The 23621-nt window shown below is 42.3% G+C and overlaps 1 protein-coding gene across 2 annotated transcripts in view; it reads right to left on the bottom strand.

Moving 5' to 3' along the window:
* The window catches only part of LOC110491070 (serine/threonine-protein phosphatase 6 regulatory ankyrin repeat subunit C), a 24401-nt gene continuing 780 nt past the window's right edge, over positions 1-23621 (bottom strand). The window contains exons 2-26 of one of the 2 annotated variants that reach the window (XM_036947037.2): positions 23518-23604; positions 21851-21929; positions 21571-21641; positions 21256-21456; positions 20909-20996; positions 18835-18977; positions 18413-18625; positions 18082-18160; positions 17778-17975; positions 15977-16094; positions 15793-15861; positions 15503-15643; positions 15328-15390; positions 15068-15179; positions 14887-14958; positions 14550-14751; positions 14211-14298; positions 13878-13995; positions 13371-13590; positions 11842-11929; positions 10573-10656; positions 10234-10379; positions 10025-10107; positions 9715-9889; positions 1-8886 (exon numbers count right to left, since the gene is read on the bottom strand). In XM_036947037.2, coding sequence (XP_036802932.1) covers positions 8618-8886; positions 9715-9889; positions 10025-10107; positions 10234-10379; positions 10573-10656; positions 11842-11929; positions 13371-13590; positions 13878-13995; positions 14211-14298; positions 14550-14751; positions 14887-14958; positions 15068-15179; positions 15328-15390; positions 15503-15643; positions 15793-15861; positions 15977-16094; positions 17778-17975; positions 18082-18160; positions 18413-18625; positions 18835-18977; positions 20909-20996; positions 21256-21456; positions 21571-21641; positions 21851-21929; positions 23518-23604 — 3207 coding nt within the window. In that variant the 3' untranslated portion in view covers positions 1-8617. Of the gene's footprint in view, positions 8887-9714; positions 9890-10024; positions 10108-10233; positions 10380-10572; positions 10657-11841; positions 11930-13370; positions 13591-13877; positions 13996-14210; positions 14299-14549; positions 14752-14886; positions 14959-15067; positions 15183-15327; positions 15391-15502; positions 15644-15792; positions 15862-15976; positions 16095-17777; positions 17976-18081; positions 18161-18412; positions 18626-18834; positions 18978-20908; positions 20997-21255; positions 21457-21570; positions 21642-21850; positions 21930-23517; positions 23605-23621 lie in introns of both variants that reach the window. The other variant, XM_036947036.2, reaches the window with a different exon arrangement.

Below are 23621 nucleotides of genomic sequence, written 5' to 3'. Positions count from 1 at the left end.
ATTGCATTGAATATTCAGCAATAGCACTTTATTTAAAACACACAACCAACCCTAAGCCACAATACTGAATGACAAGACCAACTGGCTGCAGCAAACATCGTATAAAATAGATTTAGGTTCAAATGTTTAATAAATCCTTTAAAATCATTTTAGTGTCAAAGACAGATGCAGATTCTTCCAAAATTGTGAATTATCTTTTACATTTCTATAACAAATTACCATTTACATATTGTCCACACAATGGAATAACAAGGCAAAGTGCTTTCAGGATTGATTGCATTGTCAAATAAAGAAATGGCTTGAGGTTTTTGGAGGGATAGTGGGGTGAATGGGAATGTGGGGGCAGGGCAAGGATCTGTCTGGTCAGATACCGGACCTCTCCCTGGTCCCCTGTTCACATGGAATTAAAGCAGCTATACAGAGATTATGGTGGGGAGGCAAACACCTACCAACAGTTTGGTTTGGAGTGGATTAGTGTTTTTGAAGGCATACGGCTTGAGGGGAACAAAACTCACCCACGTACAGAATATAACAATGTGCATATAACCTGACTCCCCCATGACAACCTGTGAAAAATATATATTATGATAGTACTAAACCAGCTGTACGTACGTATGCAATAACTAACCCAAAAAAACATTCACATTCCAGGAAGCTGTAAACTCTAACTGAGATGTAGAGCACATGAAAACATTTGTACATCGATTCCAGACAAAGACAAACAGAAAATGCCAATGTACTCTTTCATGTAATTCATCCCAAAAACAAGGGGTTTTGCTATGCAAGGAGCACATCAGTCAAAATTAATGTCTAGTGTGGGTAGAAGACATGAGTCATAACACAGTCTGGCTTCACATCCCAGTGCTATTTTCTAATATGTTTTTCATAAATAATTTCATGTTGAACACACAATTATACATACAATCAAGCACACTTCATGTTGAATTATAATTGTTCATGGTAAAATTCTAAGGTTCTCATAGGCTACTGTGTATTTGTTTGTCAAAACAGGTGGAGATGAACTCAAAGCTGCAATTTAGAGGTAGGAAAAATGCTTCTACTGAAAACCGCAAGAAATGCAAACAAGTTTATTTCCATGAATACCATTATGTACCAACCTTATAGAATTTGTAGTAAGTGAGAGGCGTGTTTATATTCCTTGACTGGCCATGTTTGAATTCATTAATTTGGAAATGGAGCTACATCATTGGTCCTAGAGCACAAGCTGGTGATGGCATTTTCTTCTTACAGTAGAATAGTATTTGAAGGTTTGTAAATGAGGTAATCAAGAGTTAAAATAGGGAATGGTTCCTTCCGCTGGGGGGGAAAAAAATACAGAAACCTGTAGATCGGTCAAAGATACTACCATTCACCAGCAGAGAAGTTGTTAGTTTCTGCAAGCTTTGCTGTTGGGTATTGGAAAGTTTGGCGGACAAACCAAATCTCTTTTTAAAAAGGTGCATTGAGAAACCATTCGATTACAACTAATCATGTGCCCTAATTCAGACTCCTCCCCCTCTCCTGGTATGGGGTCCACTCCATAGTATTTACAACAGATAAGCCACTGAGTAAAAACAGGCAACTAACCCTTAGGTCGGTCTTTATCAGTTCACATTCAGTTAGGGTGCTGCAGAACAAATAAAGAAACAGCAGAAGGACCAACAAATATCACAGGATATACCCAATGAATACATACATCCTTTCCACATGTATTGCTCAGGGAGCACATAGGCCATAGAGTACCTCCAACTGATAGTGTCCAAATCACTGTGCTCTCGGAGAATCCCCATTATGGAGATATACTCCAGAGGTGGTCTGGCCACTGACTTCATCGTGGGTGACGTATAAGCTGCTTGTACAGCAAATTACTGTTGTAATGGCTAAAGTGGTTTTCGAATATTTCCTACCTCTGCTGGATTTAAAAGGGGAATTTCAAGGGGAACAAGCAATATCGTACGGGCTTCCAGCATAGTACATGTCAAAAAGGTGTATACAGTAGGTATACACGTCCTACCCTAGGCACTGAGCTGATCTTACGATACTGGTACACTTTTTTCGCTACCTTTTCATTTCCATTGTCGTCGATATGTCCGATTTAGACAGGCCTGCCTACTTACATTAAGGGAGACCTGCCATTCACCCCCTCAACATTATACTTGTGCAGTTCAGGAAATGGTCTCAACTTTCTTAAGCTGTTCTGATCTTCACTGTACAAGTTCATCACACACACTGAGCAAGTAGTAAGATTGTGAAAGACGCACACCCCCATTTAGTGAGGGTGAGATGAATTAGGGGGGAGTCTCTCTTAACGTTTCTTCTGAAAACAAGAAAGTATTTCAGCATTTCTTTAAACCACTTAAATTTACTCCCCCCCCCCAAAAAAAAAACATTTAATTTGATACGGAGTACGACGCATACGTACACACCTACACACGCAAGCAAAACATTTCAGATTCAAGGAGATTCCCTCCATAAAACGCCATCCAACTGCAAGAACAAAAAACACACATGGTTGATCAACCAGTCAAATCATCTTGTACATGGTCTCCCTTATGAGCAAGCAGCTTTGATACTTGAATATCAAAAATCACACAGTCCTAAGAATGCAATTCCATATTCTAGACTCTAACAAGTGCCACTTCTCTGGATGCAAAGCAGTGGGGAAAGGTTCCAATCCTACTGCCAGCCACAGGAAGTCTATTTTGTTTTTGGCCTTGAAAACGCAGGACATGTTCTTTTACTTGAGGAAGGAAATGATAAATAAGGTTTATTGCACTCGTCTTTTTCAACAATAATAACATTTTTTTTTAAAAGAGGCAAGCTTAAAAAGAGGACGATCTACCTCGCCCTCATGCTAATATCTGACAACGCATGTTATATTACAGCACAGTCACACTATCAACGCTACTAAGAAACCCCTACTTTCAATCAGTCTAATACAAAAACACTCCAAACAGTTACAACCAACACATAATCATTACTACTGTACCCCAATAGGATTTTCACAACTTGATCTATTCTCTACAGCTAGCGAGTTTAATTAAATACATACAACTAAAACAATCTGAATTGATATGCTCAGACTTCAGGAGAAACTACATTTACAGTACTGGTACTGACCATCCAATCTCATGCTTTCCTCATCTCCATGACCACCTTTCTTGGCTCTAACCGCCACAGCATTGAGAGCCATCCTTGAGATGACATTAAAGAATAAAAATGGTTCCATCTTTGGATTTGTGCTTTCAAAAAGTTACTTCAATATTGGTGCAGTCAACATCAGGTAGGATATTGTTCAGATAGTTCACTCCATATGACTCAAGTTCGGAGACCCATAGCATGCACACAGAATCGGGCCAAGAATGTAAAACACGAGTTTCTTATTATAGCTCACATCACATACTGTAGGTTGAGAATGTTCTTTTCAGAGAGATGCGCTCTTCTATGCTTTTACATGTCATTCAAAAGGCTTCCGGAAGGTATAAATGGAAGACCATGCGGTAGACAGAGCATTCATTTAAAAACACATTAAAAAAAAGGCACCAACCACCTCTGAGCTGGTTATCACACAGGTCCAAATGATGGAAGAATCGTGATGAGACCACAAGCAGGGGGAAAGCTAGCATGAGTGATACTCTACAAAACCTCCCACATTAACTAACTTGAGGGGGTAAATAATTATGGCATAGCAGTCCCCCCACTATAGAATGTGTTTTCACACTACTTTTCCTCATGACCTCCATTGAATTACAGATTCTTCTGCCCTTCACATACTAGAACTCTAAATTTGGTCCTTAGAAATCACACTGACAACAAGGTAAGATGTCTGTTCTTTTTCTCCTCTCCAACCGGTATGGAGGTACTTAATTAACAGCGTTATTTGGTTTTAGAGGTGACAGTCGAGCTGACAAGACCGGTAATAAGTGAAATCCCAATTTTTCACTTACAAATATGGCAAAATCCCCCAAACAATCACAAGGCAACCTTGAGCAGTGTGCCACCAACATGGATGCATGTGCTTCTACACCAAAAGGATCTCTGTGTGCGACCGAAATGACACCCCATTCCCTTTATAGTGCACTACTTCTGACCAGAGGCCCCCCCATAGGGCTTTGGTCAAAAGTAGTGCACTATGTAGGGCATAGGGTGCCATTCGGGACACACCCCATAATAGCAAAACCAGCAGAGATTTTAGCAGTCCCACTGGGAAACATAACTAACAAGATGTTAGGTGTTATAACTTAGTAGGTACTGCAATAAACTTGTTCCTTTGCCTTTAAAAGGCTCTGCTGTGAATTAAAGTTTGTTTTACATTTGTATTCGATGAAAGATACTTCAAGTAAGAATAGGGGCATCCATCGAGGACGAGGTAAATATATTCCCTGTTAACCATACATCTGCAAACATCAAAAACTGTCCTATAATAATTACAAAACACAGGCAAAGAAATTACCATTCATTATTATTATTATCCATTTTTGCCAACACAAAGTCTGTCCAATTATAAATATTTGAAATCTTCCATCCATTCTTTTCTCCAGACTACCACCAACTCTATTATATGATTGCTTTCCACTTCCTACGATCAGTACTAAGTGGTTGAAACCATTAGTCACCACTGACATCATGACCTGTATCTGTGCCAGCAATGCTTCAAATCAGAACTTAATAATCATTCATCATTATAATAATAAATGTTCATTCTAACCATGGCTACCACAGTAAATGAGTCCAAACAAACACATTTTCTACTGACCAAGTACAGTATGACTATTATGCTTAAAGGCAAATAAAGGTTTCTATGGCACTAAATGGATGTAGCTAGCTAGGTGCATTTTCCTTTTCAAAAACTGGCTACCAATTCATGTAAAAAAATGAAAGCATCTACAGCGTAGTTAAATGTCCTGTTCAGAAGATATTGTAAGGCAATCTTAAATGGTGTTCGAGATGAATGTTCACACCCTCCAACCTCCTGTCTCCAGTGTCAATATGTGGTTATGACATACACATAGGGGCCTCGGTATAGCTGAAACACATTTAAGAAAGACCCATAACAGGAAGACTATTATGACAATTATTTCTTTCTGCTACTTTATCATTTCATGTATGCCAGAGAAATGCAGTGTAATAGTTCAAAAGTCAGGAGATGGCAAATAGTCTTGTTCCAATTTGACCCTAGAGTCACATGTCAGTCAATTCATGGCTCAGATTTATATTCAGTATGTACATTGCTCAAAAGCATGCATATTTCTCAAACACATTGCTATTCTTTTTTAAAATGTTTATATTTTTTATTATCCAATGTACTTTGGCAAATAAGGCCCTAACTGTGACCTAAGATTATCACGTGACGACTACTCCGTAAATCTTCAATTGGCATCTATGAAATGCTTTGTTGGATTGGCCTTAAACACAATCGAAGAGCAATAGATGTGCTGCGCACGTCTTTCACAGTCATTAATGCTACAAATAATCCTTTCATTGCTTCTTAATATTAAACCCTAGGGAAATATATTTGACTTGTTTCTTTAAAGTCAGAATTATGATCTCAAGCTCCTTTACAATGAGTTCTCAGTCTATCAATGGAACACAGATATGGGGTACTCCCAGATGGGATATATACTGAAGAACTGGCGCCATCAGCTGGACAAGGGGATTGAAAAATAAAATCTATATACATATATACACACACACACACACACACATATATCTGGCTCGTGTTCCTCTGCTCAGACGTAGCTGGCACATGCCAGATATGTAAAATACCTATCAGGTAACCACATCACTATGTTATAGCAATCAGGTGCCTGATGGCACGCAGTCGATGACGTGGCACGCAACCGTCGGCTGATGCATGCAGTGTCTGAACTGGGGAACGTGAACCTGACCTGCTAGCCAGACACACCTGCGGTTGGATGATTGAGGTAATCAGTGTCTCTATTGTACAACACGCATCCCTCAGTGTGGAGTTCGGCGAGGAGCCTGAGGAGGATACAAGCACGGCGAAAGCAAGCCTAGCTAAAATCACTGGACTAACCACAAGGACTAGTTCGTGGACCCTGGGATGGCATCAAATCAAACCGCACCGTGATGACTGGATTTTGGACCATGAGATCTTCTTAGCTTTAGAGTTTTGAAGTTAAATCTCAGTCAATGAAGCCACGTATACAATCCTCGCAATCTGCTCCTGTCTTTTGCACTTTAGCTACAACCCATATGTAAATATACATATGCATGTATTCAGACTGCACACAGATATGCTGAATGTGTTAAAGTGCTTAACTATCTCAAGTGCCTTGGATCAGGGCTAAAATGGAACTTCATTGTAGTGTGCATACAACTAAAATAATGCCAATATGATTTTCCTGTTGTTTGTCAATCAATCCATGTCATTTGGTTCCTGGTTCCACACAGTCCGAGACTATTCTCTCCCCCGGACAACACTGACTATAGGGCACAAGATGATATGCTACTCTGGTATCATAGTAGGTCCTCATGTTTCTCATCCAGAACTAATGCATGTCATTTAGCATTCATCAAGAGAGGAGGTTGTGGCGAAGCAATGAAATGAAAAAATGAGTCCCAGTGAGTCACTGAAATCTATTGATCCTCTAATGGAAAAGATGGTGTAAAAATATTTAAATTAAGTCAGGCAGAGCGCTCCAGTGGTCCGATACCACAAATCTACAACATATGTAGAGCCACAAGACAGGATACATACCAAAAAAGGAATTTCACACTTATCGGCTTTACTAAAAACACAAGTATTACTACCGGCCATATGAGAGTAACAGTTTCCTCTCAGTTCCTTGCTACAGTAAGTAACCCTACATACCTACTAGGCTTTCAAGTCTCTCTAATCAGTCATGAATTCTGTCCGGAGACATGAACAATCAAGCTCAACCAAGGAATCATATCCTCAACAGATTAACAAGTCTGAATAGGATCCAATGCTTCTCTGCTACCCAGTGGGTGAGACCCCAGGGTTCGCCATATCATGCTATCCAGCATCCGTACTGCCATGGAGGCAATCAATTGCATTTTTTTTTGGTTCTAGGCACAGAGCGAAAAATGCCTTGGACACAGACTTTAGCCATTAGTCTGGAATAGATCATTTCCATGTTGCTAGTATCGGTACTCAAACAAATGAGGTGAACATCAAACAAGATTTCCAAGGAAACAAAAGCCCTTGAGACTATGATTGTCTTTTTGATAACGTTCAAAATGCCAGAAATTAAATATTGCTTAAATTATACAACAAAAAAAGAAGAAAAAACAAAAAGGAAGAACACTTGTCAGTCCAGCGTTTCAATCTCACACCAGAACTGACCATCGTACTAGACAAGATACAAGCTTTTTGATAGAGTAACAGTGGTATTTCTCCAGCTCCAAAACGGCTGAAGTAACACTTCAGATTGACCAAAGACAACATTTTGGGAAATAATACAAATAGGATTCCTCTCCAAAGGTAATTCGAATTCAATGTACCAAAATGTTTTGGGAATGATTAAAGAAAAGAAAAATGGGAAATCAATTGAAATGGCTTGTAAGATTATCACTGAGCAGTAATCTTAGAATTCAAGATAATGTGCTCAGAAAACAAGAGGCTTTGCTGAAGGTCAATGGGGCGAGTCCGCTCCTAAAGACTTCAAATAAATAACCAAGGGTTCATTGCTACTACTTTCCCTGTCTAGCCGTTCAGCAGCTGCAAAATGACTTAGAGGTATCTCAACATCGATCTTTCTCTGTAAATATTTCTCAAATAAATATTTTGTCAGTCATAGCAGTGAAATTCACCTTTGGTCATAATGTATATGCTTTAAACCAAATTCTCACTTAGTAAACACAAAATTGTGTTCTAGACAATACTTCAGCATTGAGAGCAAATGTATGCTGAAATGCCAACCTGAGCATTGTTCTCCTTTGTAAGGAGACATGCTTACATATTCATCTTTCAAACTTTAGCAGCCCTATGAAATTCTCCTCTATGAAAATGCCCCACAAAAAAAAAACGAGGCCAAAAGTTTAAATATTAGGTTACCACAGAAGGTACATATTATTATTATTATTTTTTGTTAAAGTCAGAATCTTTATATTTAAGCATTGCACTTTTGGGTAAGACTTTGTATGGTTCATTCATAAAGTCCTTCACTATAACCCGTTGGATCATTCTCCTTTTAGGAAGGCTGTGCATTTCTCTACGAGGCCAGCACGTCATAGGATGTTAAATACTGAATGATATGAAGAGAAGAAAAGGGACTCAACAAAAGACTAAAAAGAAGAGAAGAAAAAAAGAAAAGAATAAACAGTGCTTTTAGCTGTCAGTCATCTTTCTGTGCTGACGAGTACCTATTTGCGGGACATTATTTAAAGGGATTTTGTGGGTGGTTATTAGTAACCATTTTGGGACAAAGCAGTATTCCAGTGACCTTACAGAAAGAGAGATCGGTCTCAGTGTTAAGCACTAACTTATACAGAGCTGGGATAGATAGATGCTGTGGGCTCATTTGCATATAGGTTTGACTGCACTTCAGGAGAAGATCACTCACACACACACATATACACAGGCTACCCTGTGGTGATGGTAGTGCTGTCAGACAGTAGATGTAGGATGACCTCACTCAGAAAGGCATCCGTCCAGGCTGACAGCGGCATGGCGGTCTTTGACATAGCCGTTGTGATGGTGGAGGCCTCCGTTGGGCAGCGGCGTGCAGGCAGCAGTGATGCCGCAATGCTTCAGTAGGTTGAGACTGGAGGAGACGGAGGAAGAGGAGCAGGGGCAGGAGGAAGGGTCCAGAGGAGGGAAAGGTTTCATGGTGGAGAGGATCAGAGCCAGGCAGTCAGCTACGTCCTTGTTGGGGGCGCAGGCCAGGGCTGGAGTGTGTCCTTGTCGACAACAAAGCACAATCAGACCTCATACACTCGAAAGCTGTGGTCTATGGCCTATGCTCAAGGAAAATTAAAGTACCGTAAAACTTCAATTAAATAATGAGCCTCAAATAGCCGCCCGTCTCTTGATAGCCAGGCAACGGCACACATTTCAGAAAATAAACGGCTGTTTCAAATACAAGTAGGGGCTAAATTAATTGTTTACAAGGTTTAATGTTTGATTGGTTACATTAAATAATTCAGTAATGACTCGAATAAATGATCGCGATCACGCGTTTTTAAATCGGCAGGAAGAAACTGTTAGCCATCGGCTGCTAACATCTGAGAACCGCTAGCTAACTGACAAAAACTGTCAACTTCAGGAGTACAGACCTCTTGAAAAAAATGTTTAAAAAATAAAAAAATACATTTTAAAAATCGCCCTCTAGTGGCAAAGGTATGAACTACAATAAATGCAGAGTCCAAAGAGAATCATTATTCTGTCAAGGAAAATATATTTTTCTATTTTAATAAAGGCATTCTAAGACAAATTAAACGGGACAGTGTGTAAATTATAGCACAGGAAATGAAGAATTTGATTAAAATCCTGGAAGGGAATGCTGGAATTAAACAATTAACTACGCAAATGGGAAAAAAGGAAAAGGAAAGACGCCTGGCTCAAATAGAAGCTCAATGAAAGTTTTAAGGTAAGTAACAAAAAATCTGAAGTCAATTAGAAATAATTTCCAGCCCAAGCCCATAACATAAGACTACATGGCGTAGGACTTTCTGATGTTTAAAATGAAGATGTTTGGGCAAAGGATAAAGTGGAATAGTGTCTCTTACCCTCCTCATCCACTGCCAGCACTGTGGCTCCTCGACTCAGCAGTGCCTGGACAACTGTGGCCAGACCGTTGCGTGCTGCTAGATGCAGCGGCATTTGCAGTGCAGCGTTGGTTGCATTGATGAGGGTAGGGTTATGGATCTCCCCCAGAATCAGCAGGGCACACATCTCATGAGCCTGTGAGACAAATAGAAAAAAACATGATCATGTCAACCATGATCATCAATACATGTTTCATCATCTCAGGTCATGAGAGAGGTGCTGCATAGTCAAGGATTTCTGAGCTCGGATGATATTTTAGGTGGTGCTTACTTTGCTGCAGGCCAGATGCAGGGCAGTGTTTCCATTGTCGTCAAGCAGTGTCAGGTCAGCCTTGGCTCGGTGCAAGAGGATGGCTGGAAATTACACAGGATTCACCCCAACAGATAATGCATTCACTCTCCTCAAGCGTTACCTCACAGGACTCGCTGAACTCTATCCTTTCGCAAAACATCAACGGAAAAGGTGCTCTGTAGACTTACCCACGGTGCCACTCTGTCCGTTGTCGGCGGCGACCATGAGAGCAGAGCGTCCGGTGTGGTCCACGGCATTGATCTCAGCCCCGTGGCGTAGGACCAGCTGCAGCCCCGCCACATCCTCAGCACATGCTGCGGCATGAAGAGGGGTCCTACAGGCACAGAGAGAAAGAGACAACCCAACATTGGTGAGCTCAGTATCGCATGACAATGAAACTGGAGTTAAAAACTGGAGTCCACATTAAGTACAGAGGTACGTACATCTTTAAAAGGTATACAAATGACAGGAGACACCCAAATAAACATCTAGTAAGATAACCTCACCTTGTTCTCAACAGGCCTTACCTTTCTTTAGTATCCCTGGTGTTAACCATCTGTACGCCAGCAGATTCCAACAGCATCTCTGCAGCTCCACTATGGCCATTCATTCTGCAATAAATCAAATATGACCAAACATGACTAAATTAGTGCTAAAACATCAAACCCATCATCCTTTCCCAAACATTGTTTTACAGACATTGTCCTAATAATGTACAGGTAACTGCCAAAATAAAGGAAACGCCAACTTAACGTCTTAATAGGGCGTTGGGCCACCAACAGTTAGAAAAGCTTCAATGCAGCTTGGCATAGATTCTACAAATCGGTCTTCCATCATTTAGTATTTTGTTGATGGTGTTGGTGTTGGAAAACGCTGTCTTAGGCGCCGTTCCAGAATCTCCCATTAGTGTGTAATTGGGTTGAGATCTGGTGACTGAGACGGCCATGGCATTTGGTTTATGTCATTTTCATGCTCATCAATCCATTCAGTGACCACTCGTGCCCTGTGGATGGGGTCATTGTCACCCGGGTGACGTATAGCCATGGTAGACAAAATAAAGAGTCATGGGTAACTGCATATGTAGAGTCTGTCTGACAGTGGGCGTTGCGAGACAAGTGGGAGGATCAACACAAGTGGGTGTATGGAAACCTAACAGCTAATTGGGAAGATTGGTTGCCACTCAATACAGTTTTGTGCGGCTACTTTCTGCTTCCTTGTAGCACTTTAGCTAAGCCTAACCCTTTCCCTCCTAACCTGCCACGTCAATGATCCTAACCTGCCACGTCAATGATCCTAACCTGCCACGTCAATGATCCTAACCTGCCACGTCAATGATCCTAACCTGCCACGTCAATGATCCTAACCTGCCACGTCAATGATCCTAACCTGCCACGTCAATGATCCTAACCTGCCACGTCAATGATCCTAACCTGCCGAGCTAAAATGCTACAAGGAAGCAGCCACGCAAAACAATCGTGAGGGGCAACCAATCTACCCAATTAGCTGTTAGGTTGACACACCCACTGCTGTTTATCTTCCCACTTGTTATTTTGCAATGGCCACTTTTAGACACTCCACGTATGTAGTTACCCATACTTGAAAATAATATGCCTGCCCAGCATTGTTATACAGGTCACTAAGCATTATGGGATGTAACTTGCTTAATCAACTCAGGAACTACACCTGTGTGGAAGCACCTGTTTTCAATATACTTTTATCCCTCATTTACTCAGGTTTTTCCATTTTGGCAGTTACCTGTATAATCATGTTTAAAACATTGACTAGAGAATACTCACAGAGCACAGTGCAATGGGGTAAAGGAGTTTCCCTCCTGGATACTACAAGTTTTGTGTTCAAGTAAAACCTCCAAACAGTCTTCTTGCCCTGAGAAAGAAGACGAAAAGTGTGTTTCAAATTTGCATACTGCTAGCGATTTCATTTGAATAACGAACGGTCACGCTACAAAAACGGATATAGGCGCTCCCCTCACATTCGACTTATAAATACATTTCATATACAGTACCTTCAGAAAGCATTCACACCCTTTTGACTTCTCCCACATTTTGATTTCTTACAGTCTGAATTTAAAATATGATTGTGTGTCACTGGCCTACACACGCCTACACACACACACACACACACACACACACACACACACACACACACACACACACACACACACAACCCCATAATGTCAAAGTGTAATTATGTTTTTAGAAATGTTTACAAATGAATTAAAAACGTAAAACAGAAATGTCTTGAGTCAATAAGTATTCAACCCCTTTGTTATGGCAAGCCTAAATAAGTTCAGGAGTAAACATTCGCTTGATAAGTTGCATGGAGAGGAAGGAAACCGCTCAGAGATTTCACCATGAGGCCAATGGCGACTTTAAAAACAGTTACAGAGTTGAATGACTGATCAGAGAAAGCTGAGGCTTGATCAACATTGCAGTTACTCCACAATACTAACCTAAATGCCAGAGTGAAAAGGAAGCATGTATAGAATAAAAATATTCCAAAACATGCTTCCTGTTTGCAATAAGACACTAAAGAACAACTGCTAAAAGTGGCAAAGAAATGAACTTTTTGTCCTAAATACAAATCACTACGTTTGAGGCAAATCTAACACAACACATCATTGAGAACCACTCTTCATATTTTCAAGCATGGTGCTGGCTGCATCATGTTATGGGTATGCTCGTCATCGGCAAAGACTAGGGGGTTTCGGAGGATAAAAATAAGTGGAATAGAGCGAACAGACAAAATCCTAGACGAAACCTGGTTCAGTCTGCTTTACAACAGACACTGGGAAATAAATTCACCTTTCTGCAGAACAATAACCTAAAAACACAAGGCCAAATATACACGGGAGTTGCTTACCAAGAAGATATTGGATGTTCCTGAGTGGCCAAATTACAGTTTTGACTTGAGAATGGCTGTCCAGCAATGATCAACTTGACATAGCTTGAAGAATTTTTAAAAGAATAACACGCAAAAAAAATGTACAATCCAGGTGTGCAAAGCTCTTAGAGATTTACCCAGAAAGACTCACAGCTGTAATCGCTGCCAAAGGTGATTCTAACATGAATTGACTCAGGGGCGTGAATACGTATGTAAATTAGATATTTCTGTATTTCATTCTCAATAAATTTGCTAAAAATTCCAAAAGTATGTTTTCACTGTCATTATGGGTTATTTTGTGCAGATGGGTGAGAAAAATAGCAATTGAATCCATTTTGAATTCAAACTGTAACACAAAATGTGGAATAAGTCAAGGGGTAGGAATACTTTCTGAAGGCACTGTATACACTTATTGAACGCTGACCTTGGTAAGCAGCCCAGTGTGATGGCGTGTACTCTTCATGGTCCAATAGGGAGTCAAGAGGGTCGGAGCATGTGGCCGCACGCAGCAGACTGGCGAGGATGTCAGTGTGGCCGCGGGAGGCAGCGTAGTGCAGTGGGGTACGACCCTGGCCATCCCGACACAGTGCAGAGGCCTTGTGGTCCAGCATGGCTGTGACACAGTCGTCACGGCCCAACGCAGCCTACGGGACAGGGACACACAGGGAAGGGCGAGGGACGGAGATGGCGTTATTTCCTCTCTGCTCCAACCTAAGAGTTACACAGCTAGATTTCCTCAAATTCTACTGTGCTTTAATAATTATTTCAAACTAATGCTGTTCCTTTAATAAACTCATGTTAGTGTTCCTCTCTATCACATAACTGAACCAGCCAGGCTGTACAACATTAACTTTTTCACAGGACACAGTTACAGTAAGTGTAGTGGATGTGTAACCAGCCCAGTACTGTTCAGCTCAGTAGTGTGACTCACCCCTCTGTGCAGGGCAGTGCTGCCCCTCTTGTCTTTGGTGTCAGGCCAGGCCCCCTTCTCCAACAGCAGGTGGACACAGTCTGTATGGCCACCCAGGACAGCCAGCATCAGAGGAGTCCTGAGGATGACCACACAGTCATTTACATTACAACATCAACCATAAAGCCTCCTAGCAGGCGGAATGTGCGATTCTGCAAATCTTCAGTAAACAGCTTAAACGGTATTCCTGACTCTGGATCTATACTAAAAATAAACAGAATAATTGACGTCCCAACCAAAGACAACGTCAGCAAAGCTTCCTGGCAGGCAGTGAGAAACGGAGAGACCACTTACTGTTCCTGTGTGTCTGTGATGTTGGTAAGGTCTGCCTCCTCCCCACTGTCCACCAGCATGTGCAGACATTCAGTGTGGCCGTTGGCAGCTTATATGAAATGACAAATATAATTTCATTACACACTCAACCCTGACTGCTAGTTTCTAAGCTATTACTACCTAAGACAGACGATATGGAACAATACGCAGGGACACCCACTTGCAAGTAAGATAGTCAATGTATTCATTACACCTGGCACATACACTAACTTGATCAGCATCATTTGCAAAAATACATTCCACATCCAATTCTAGGAAGGGCGGGGGGGGGGGGGTTGAGAGGCATGGCGTGATCCGTACCTGCGACATGTAGAGGGGTCCACATGTGTCTGTTCTCGTTGAGGAGGCAGGAGGCCCCCTGGGCTAGCAGGACCTCTACACAGCGGGCGTAACCTCTCTGGGAGGCCAGGTAGAGCACAGAGCGGCCCGAGGCATCCTGCACGTCCACGTACGCAGCAGTCTCCGTCAGCACACGCAGCGCCTGCCAGTGGCCATTATCAGCCTGAAGGGGGAGAGGAGATGGTGCACGACAGGAAACAGTCATGTTTTTGGCTGCTCTATATGAACATGGCATCTTCTCCACACAGTCAAGCAGTGATATATCAGAGAGGGCTTTAGGAATGAAAGGCACACTTACAGCTAAATGCAATGGACTCACTGGAATACTGCTCTCAATGTCTCCCAATGCGTTAAACGACATTTCCAGGAGCTGAAGGAACATGGTTATGCTGCATTACCGCCCACACAGCAAGGTCATGGTGAAAAACAATTCACCGGTTTAGCTTCGTACGGTATTGAACACAAACAGAAGGACTTACCAGCTCCAGGTTCTGCTTGTTGCCGTGGGAAGCAGCATAGTGAACGGCACTGTAACCTTTAGAGTTGACCAGGGACGGGTCGGCACCGTTGTCCAACAGATGCTCCAAACAACTACTTACAAAGACAGACAAAAATAACAGTCAAGTGGATGTCATGAAATAAACTAAATCGCGAGTCCTTTAAGCCAACCTTTAATTAGTGTTACATATTCTGGACTGTGGCCGCTTTACAAAACAATGGTTGCAGACAGTAAACTCACAAATAGGACTCCTTTGCTCCATCCTCCTCCCTCTGAAGAGTCCCGGGGAAATGTCGGTCCATTCTGGAAGTGTAGAATTAAACACACTTAAGGACAAATTCCACACACAGCCATGTTTCCTGAAAGCGTGTTGTCATGCGTCAGTGTATTTTTGGGATGGAGTGCGAGTTCCTACCTGCAGAAGGCCTGGGAGGCAGCGGAGTAGTGCAGGGGAGTACAGCCTGTACGGTCAGGCTCGTTGACCTCAGCGCCAGCGCTCACTAGGGTCACGGTGCACTGGTACCTCCCATTAGCAGCTGCATAATGCAAAGGAGTCCTGAGCGAGAGAAGGCCCACAGAATCACTATCAGTCCATTCATCAAATGTATTCACAAAGCACTTCTTACAGCAGACAGTAACCCGACAATACCCACACCAGCATATGAGTACAAACAGAAAAGCAAACAATCAACGGCAAACACTCACCTTCCCGACTTGTCCCTCTGATTCAAGTCGGTACCACTGCTTAAGAGCATGTTCAGACATTCAACGTTTCTGTCAGAAGAGAAGTGAGGAACACAATGACGAGAACGGCTGATTCGTTAGACGGCATTAACCAATACAATGGCTCAGATTCGGTCCCGTTTTGGAGTGCGGTTCTGACCCTTACCCTCCAGAGGCAGCAGCGTGTAGACACGTCCTCCCAAAGTTGTCTGGGATGTTGATGTCAAACCCGGCTGATAGAACGTGCTCCTTACTCATAGAAGAAACAATACTGTACAGCTGACCTGAGGGGAGAGGAAGAGGCAACTAGAAATAACATCCAACACGTGACACTACAGTCAGACACTGCCCCTCCAGTGTATAGAATCCAACAGATGTGTGAATGAATGAGATATATATATATATATATATACACACACTGCTCAAAAAAATAAAAATAACACATCCTAGATCTGAATTAATGGAATATTCTTATTAAATACTTTTTTCTTTACATAGTTGAATGTGCTGACAACAAAATCACACAAAAATGATCAATGGAAATCAAATTGATCAACCCATGGAGGTCTGGATTTGGAGTCACACTCAAAATTAAAGTGGAAAACCACACTACAGGCTGATCCAACTTTGATGTAATGTCCTTAAAACAAGTCAAAATGAGGCTCAGTAGTGTGTGTGGCCTCCACGTGCCTGTATGACCTCCCTACAATGCCTGGGCATGCTCCTGATGAGGTGACGGATGGTCTCCTGAGGGATCTCCTCCCAGACCTGGACTAAAGCATCCGCCAACTCCTGGACAGTCTGTGGTGGATGGAGTGAGACATGATGTCCCAGATGTGCTCAATTGGATTCAGGTCTGGGGAGCGGGCGGGCCAGTCCATAGCATCAATGCCTTCCTCTTGCAGGAACTGCTGACACACGAGGTCTAGCATTGTCTTGCATTAGGAGGAACCCAGGACCAACCGCACCAGCATATGGTCTCACAAGGGGTCTGAGGATCTCATCTCAGTACCTAATGGCAGCCAGGCTACCTCTGGCGAGCACATGGAGGGCTGTGCGGCCCCCCAAAGAAATGCCACCCCACACCATGACTGACCCACCGCCAAACCGGTCATGCTGGAGGATGTTGCAGGCAGCAGAAGGTTCTCCACGGCGTCTCCAGACTGTCACATGTGCTCAGTGTGAACCTGCTTTCATCTGTGAAGAGCACAGGGTGCCAGTGGCGAATTTGCCAATCTTGGTGTTCTCTGGCAAATGAAAAACGTCCTGCACGGTGTTGGGCTGTAAGCACAACCCCCACCTGTGGACGTCGGGCCCTCATACCACCCTCATGTCTGTTTCTGACCGTTGAGCAGACACATGCACATTTGTGGCCTGCTGGAAGTCATTTTGCAGGGCTCTGGCAGTGCTCCTCCTGCTCCTCCTTGCACAAAGGCAGAGGTAGCGGTCCTGCTGCTGGGTTGTTGCCCTCCTACGGCCTCCTCCACATCTCCTGATGTACTGGCCTGTCTCCTGGTAGCGCCTCCATGCTCTGGACACTACGCTGACAGACACAGCAAACCTTCTTGCCACAGCTCACATTGATGTGCCATCCTGGATGAGCTGCACTACCTGAGCCACTTGTGTGGGTTGTAGACTCCGTCTCATGCTACCACTAGAGTGAAAGCACCGCCAGCATTCAAAAGTGACCAAAACATCAGCCAGGAAGCATAGGAACTGAGAAGTGGTCTGTGGTCACCACCTGCAGAACCACTCCTTTATTGGGGGTGTCTTGCTAATTGCCTATAATTTCCACCTGTTGTCTATTCCATTTGCACAACAGCATGTGAAATTTATTGTCAATCAGTGTTGCTTCCTAAGTGGACAGTTTGATTTCACAGAAGTGTGATTGACTTGGAGTTACATTGTGTTCATTTAGTTCCCTTTATTTTTTGAGCAGTATATATATATATATATAAGGTACCAACCTGAGGAGAGTAGCTTGCGACAACAGTCTGAAAACCCATAGAGCACAGCCAGGTGCAGAGGGAACATCCCATGAATCCCTTGTCTGGCTGTATCTGCACCGTTGGTCATCAGAGTGCTGATCAGCAGCTCATGGCCGTACTTAGCAGCAACATGGAGGGGGGTATTGCCATATTTATCCACACTGTCAATCTCTCCACCTGGGAGGGAAAACAAAGCAACAGGAAGAGACGAATGAGTAGAGAACCAGTGGGACAAGAGTAATTTAAAGCAGCCTCACAGGTCAGTCAGAGTTGTCATGGTTACCGTTTTGGATGAGGATCTGAGAGCGGGTGAAGCGTCCGTGTATAGCTGCCATGTGCAGGGGGCTCTTCCCTTCTTTACTCTGGAGATGGAAAAAACACGTTTTACTTGTCTTGCAGACAAATCATTGTTTGTCAATCTCCACATAAAACAAAATGTCAGGGTGAAAATGGTGGTAGGGATGGCATTGGTCAGTCTTAGAGAAGGAGTGCGGATCTAGGATCAGTTAAGCCTTTTCGATAATAATGAATTTGATTATATGGACAGGAGTTAGGGGATCTGAGATCAGCAATCGTACTCTGAGACCATTTTTTTATACATTGGGGCCTCAAACCTGCTGGTTGACGTCAGCCCCGTTGTTGACCAGCAGCTCCAGGCAGAGGGCCCCGTTGGTGGATACAGCAGCCAGGTGCAGTGGGGTGTAGCCACTCCTGTTGGGCTGGTTGACGTTAGCTCCGTGGTTCACCAGTTCGTTGGCCACAGCCTCCTGGCCTGTGTAGCAGGCCACATGCAGTGCAGTGTTCCCAAAGGCATTGGGCTCATCCAGCTAAAAGAGCACCAACACACAAGACATGAGCAATTAGCTAAGTAACAAAAGGTTTTAAAAAAAAATGTTTTGAAGATAAAAACAATTGAATTGTAATCAGAGATAATCCTCTGCCTCTTCTGAACATGGCCAGACCATGGTTGGTAATAAGTATTATTTACTATGGCTATCTTGAGAGTCCATTTACCCATTTGAACTCCAACACTCACCTCTGCCCCGAGCCTCAGAAGGTACTTGACGATGTCAATGTGTCCGCTGGCAGCTGCAGCGTGGAGAGGGGTGTAACCCTGCTTGTCCTGGCAGCCTTTGTCTGCACTCCGAGACACTAGCAGCTTCACCACCTCCAGATGCCCTATAAGACACAGGGGAGAGGCCGGGGGTGGGGTGTGAGGAGAGGCCGGGGTGTGAGGGGCGGGAAGAGGCAGTGTGTCCGGTTTTTAATGTCACCCTCTTGTGAAGAGTACATCCACTGTTCATCAGAGCAGGGTGAACTGTAGTTTTAACTATGCTTTCTGGAAAGGAACTATCTTTCCAGGGGAACAAATAGTTACTTTGGAGGTGACTGCAACTATTTGAATACAGATCCTCAAAAATGACTATTTTTCTGAAACTATTGGATTGGCTGCCTTCAACTGATGGCAGGGCTGCATGTGGAACTGCATGTTGAAGATAGAATGAATGAAGAGAGCACACAATATCCTATTCCAATCTGTCTGACGGTCATATCTAATCTACAAAATACATCAAGGTTATTATAGCAAACTAAAACTAATCATGAAAAAATGAGTAAACTGAAATAAAATTAACAAACCTGTTTGAAAAACTAAAACTATTATCTTTGACTCCTATACCAAATAAAATGAAAACCCCATTTGATTCTAAGCTTTTTATTTGATTGGGTTCACACTGAAATGGACTTTATAATTTAAAGGTAGACTCAGCGAGATGACTGCAGATATTGGGCACGTTTCATGGTTTAGGCTAAAGCAACTGACTGTAGACGAAAGTCGAGGAGTGAAGTTGGGGGAGGTGCATCGGCGACAGCAAAAGTCGGACACTAATGTGGTTTTCCAACAAAAAGGCCCAGTACAACATGGCAGTGCTGCCATTGTTTCAGACCTGGGTTCAAATACCATTTTAAAATATCTCAGTTACTTTCAAATGTTCTTGTTTAAAAACACTAGGGATAGTTCACTCAGAATACAAACTAACATGATTATCCACCTACCAGGCTGTAGTTGATTCAAGAAGGCAGTTCTGGGATGTAAAATGTCCTTTCTAAACATAATAGCCATATTTGTTTAGTCTTATCATTCTCAGTGCCTGTATAATAAAACTGGGATTACATTTGGAGCAACGTTTTATTAGTACATTTGCATTTTAAATGCAGAGCAATGACCCAAGAGTTTTTGTAACCACTGTACACAAGAGGAATAGTGACTGTTCTTTATTCCACTTATGCATTTATAAAGCAATTTTCAAAGTCCTATTTCCAAAGTCCTATGTAACAACAATGTTGCTATGGTAATAATCAGTCTCACTCATTCTGAAAATATATTTGTTAGTAATTTTGAAGTTGTGAAAGTGGTTTACTGTATTGTTGAGGTGATTCCATGTCCCTCGTGCATTTCATTCTAGGCTATAGGCAAATAAATAATATTTGAATATATGCAAGTTGTTTTTCTGAGACCGGATTTGAATATCAAAAGAAAATAGTTGCTTTTAGTTGAAATTCTATATAAACTATATTTGACTACTTTGAGTATCTGAAAAGTTTGTATTTTCAAATAAACTAAAAAATACAACAATGTTCTGTCCAGGTCTGTTGTTCATTCAACTTAAAACAGGACTTTAGGAGAAACAGCCATTTTTCATCACCTGGCATTCTTGCCAAGTTTAGGAAATTCATGATTTTTCACCCATTTTTTGTTGTTGAAGCAATCAGTAGTTCGCGCCACTGTTTCGGGTCAAAGGCTGATGGATGGGGCTGGATAAATGTAACCTTTCAAACTTATAGAGTGCATTGGATGCAAGGAATGACCATCAATTTTATACAAATTATAGTTTTAACCCTGTTTTGAGGCTATACAGTGTTGTTTAAATGTACTTGATTACAAACGGAGTAAAACTAGTTCATATTTTGGGTTCTGATGGGGTACGACAGTTGAACGAAGTAAGTTACATTCTTCAAGAATCAATGGGTACATGTCATTCATTTATCAGTCTAATGGTGGATGTAGCAACTGCGGATTGCAGAGTTTCCCAATGCAGATAACAGCTCACCCAAGTACGCTGCCCAGTGGATAGGCTGTCTCTCTCTCTTATCATTGGCACTCAAGTTGGCTCCTTTATTCAGCAGCAACTTCACCATCTAAGGACAGACAAAGTTAATATAAATATATTATATACATACATAGAATTTGCATCATTCATACACCTGCTAACCTGGGTCCGTATTCGCAAAATCATCTCAGAGTAGGCATGCTGATGCATGATCAGTTGTTCTTTATTTTAACTCATAACGAATAAAATGGGAGACCTGATCCTAGATCAACACTCCTACTCTGAAATGGTTTGTGAAAATGGCGCTGTTCTTAGTATAAACAATATTTCGAGCCCTCCCCTCTCACCTCCATGTATCCGCTCTGAGCAGCATGGTGCAACGCGGTTCTGCCAGTGCGGTCTGCCATGTTCAGGTTGCTCAGCTGGGGGAGCAGGGCCTCTGCACAGCGTGTGGCTCTATTGGCAGCTGCAACATGCAGTGGTGTCTGCCAGAACTTGTCCCGTGCATTGGCCTCAGCTCCCTGCCGCAGAAGTAGTCCCACTGCCCTCTGGAGACAGAAGGAATAAAACAGGGTTTGACCAAACCCAAACATTGTTTGAAACAGTTTGGTACTAAGTGCTATATAAATCTTAACATGAGAGAGATGATCAACATTCCTTACTTCATTCCGGGAGGCAGCTGCCCTGTGCAATGGAGTTAACCACACATGGTCCTTAGCATTTACATTTGCACCTATGAGAGTGTACAAGACAAGGAGCATTATTAGAGGGCCATGACAAGTACAGTAGAGTCATACTAATGAACAGACACTACACAGTGCTACTACAACTGCAAGTAGAATAAAACCACATTTTCATTGCAAACACATCAGAAGGTCAGGCGGGGGCATTCTGTTTAGCGAATAGAAGTACCAGTGATTGGTTCATTTTGGTCACAATTACCTGCATTGATGAGGAAGTCCATGATATGAACATCTCCCAAACAGGCAGCAGCATGTAGCGGCGTGCGGCGCTCTTGGTCCTGTGGGGAAAAGACACAAATAAAGTATTTGTATTGAGATGCAAAATCTATCTCCCTCTTACCCCATCAGCCACATTTGTGAAATATTGCTGAAATATTCACATTTAGGCCTTCTGTTGACTTTGTACTGCTATTGCACATACACACTATCGTTCAAAAGTTTGGGGTCGCTTAGAATTGTCCCTTTTGAAAGAAAAGCAACAAAAAAGTATCCACAAAAAATAACAAATGGTTAAGAAATACAGTGTGGACATAGTTAATGTTGTAAATGACTATTATAGCTGGAAACCGCTGATTTTTTATGGAATATGTACTTGTCCTCTTGCTCAGTTGTGCACCGGGGCCTCCCACTCCTCTTTCTGGTTAGAACCAGTTTGCGCTGTTCTGTGAAGGGAGTAAGTAGTACACAGCGTTGTACGAGATCTTTAGTTTCTTGGCAATTTCTCACATGGAATAGCCTTCATTTCTCAGAACAAGAATAGACAAGTTTCAGAAGAAGGTGCATTGTTTCTGGACATTTTGAGCCTGTAATCGAACTCACAAATGCTGATGCTCCAGATACCCAACTAGTCTAAAGAAGGACAGTTTTATTGGTTCTTTAATCAGGACAACAGTTCAGCTGTGCTAACATAATTGCAAAAGAGTTTTATAATGATCAATTAGCCTTTTAAAATGATACACTTGGATTAGCTAACAAAACGTGCCATTGGAACACGGGAGTGATGGTTGCTGATAATGGGCCTATGCAGTGCAATGCACACACACCGAAACTAAAAACGTAGGTCTATAAATATAAAATAACTAGAGATTTCACACCAGTGACCTCAGTAAATGTTTTCCTGCCTATTAAGATTTAAATAACTTGAACATATATTTTTTGGGTAATATTTTTCCCAATATTGTTTTCCTTTTCCCACCTTTTTAAAAATCTCCCAAAGTACCTTCTGGGGACTGCCTTCTTAACCAGATGGGTACACGTACCCCTTTTTTGGAAACACTGCTCTTGGACAAAGTTACTTTTATCAACATATTTGCCTGTATTCACACTCCAGTGTAGTAGCCCATCCGGCACAGCCAGAAGAGGACTGGACACCCCTCAGAGCCTGGTTCCTCTAGGTTTCTTCCAAGGTTTCGTCCTTTCTAGGGCGTTTATCCCTAGCCACCGTGCTTCTACATCTGCATTGCTTGCTGTTTTAGGCTGGGTTTCTGTATAGCACTTTGCGTCATCTTCAGATTTATTGTACACCTATATTCCTTTTTTAAAGCAAATTCTTGCTACAATAGTCATTTACAAAATTAACAATCTACACTATTTCTGATCAACTTGATGTTATTTTAATGGACAAAAAAAAAGCATTTATTTCAAAAACAATGACGTTTCTAATTGACCCAACTTTTGAACGGTAGTGTATATAGTAACGAGGTTTCCGGGAAATACAAAATAAATAATCTCATCACATGAACTGGGTAAAAGACCCACACGGCACCCCTCTACTTGCAATAACTGGAGAGATGTTGAGATACAGTCCAATATCAATGCCATAAAACCGAGCCAGTGCTGCAGCACTGTCTGCCACCACAAGCATACCAGTGCATTGACATCCTCTTTCTTGTTGTGCAATAGTTGTTGAATTTCATCGGCATTCCGATTGAAAACCGCTTGGACCAGTGGAGGCTGGGGAGAAGAACAGG

This window comes from Oncorhynchus mykiss, chromosome 16, assembly GCF_057628025.1.
Source record: "Oncorhynchus mykiss isolate SJ-2025 chromosome 16, ASM5762802v1, whole genome shotgun sequence".
NCBI lineage: Eukaryota > Metazoa > Chordata > Actinopteri > Salmoniformes > Salmonidae > Oncorhynchus > Oncorhynchus mykiss.
Note: the sequence above shows the minus strand (reverse complement) of the source record. Positions and strands in the feature narration are given on the sequence as shown.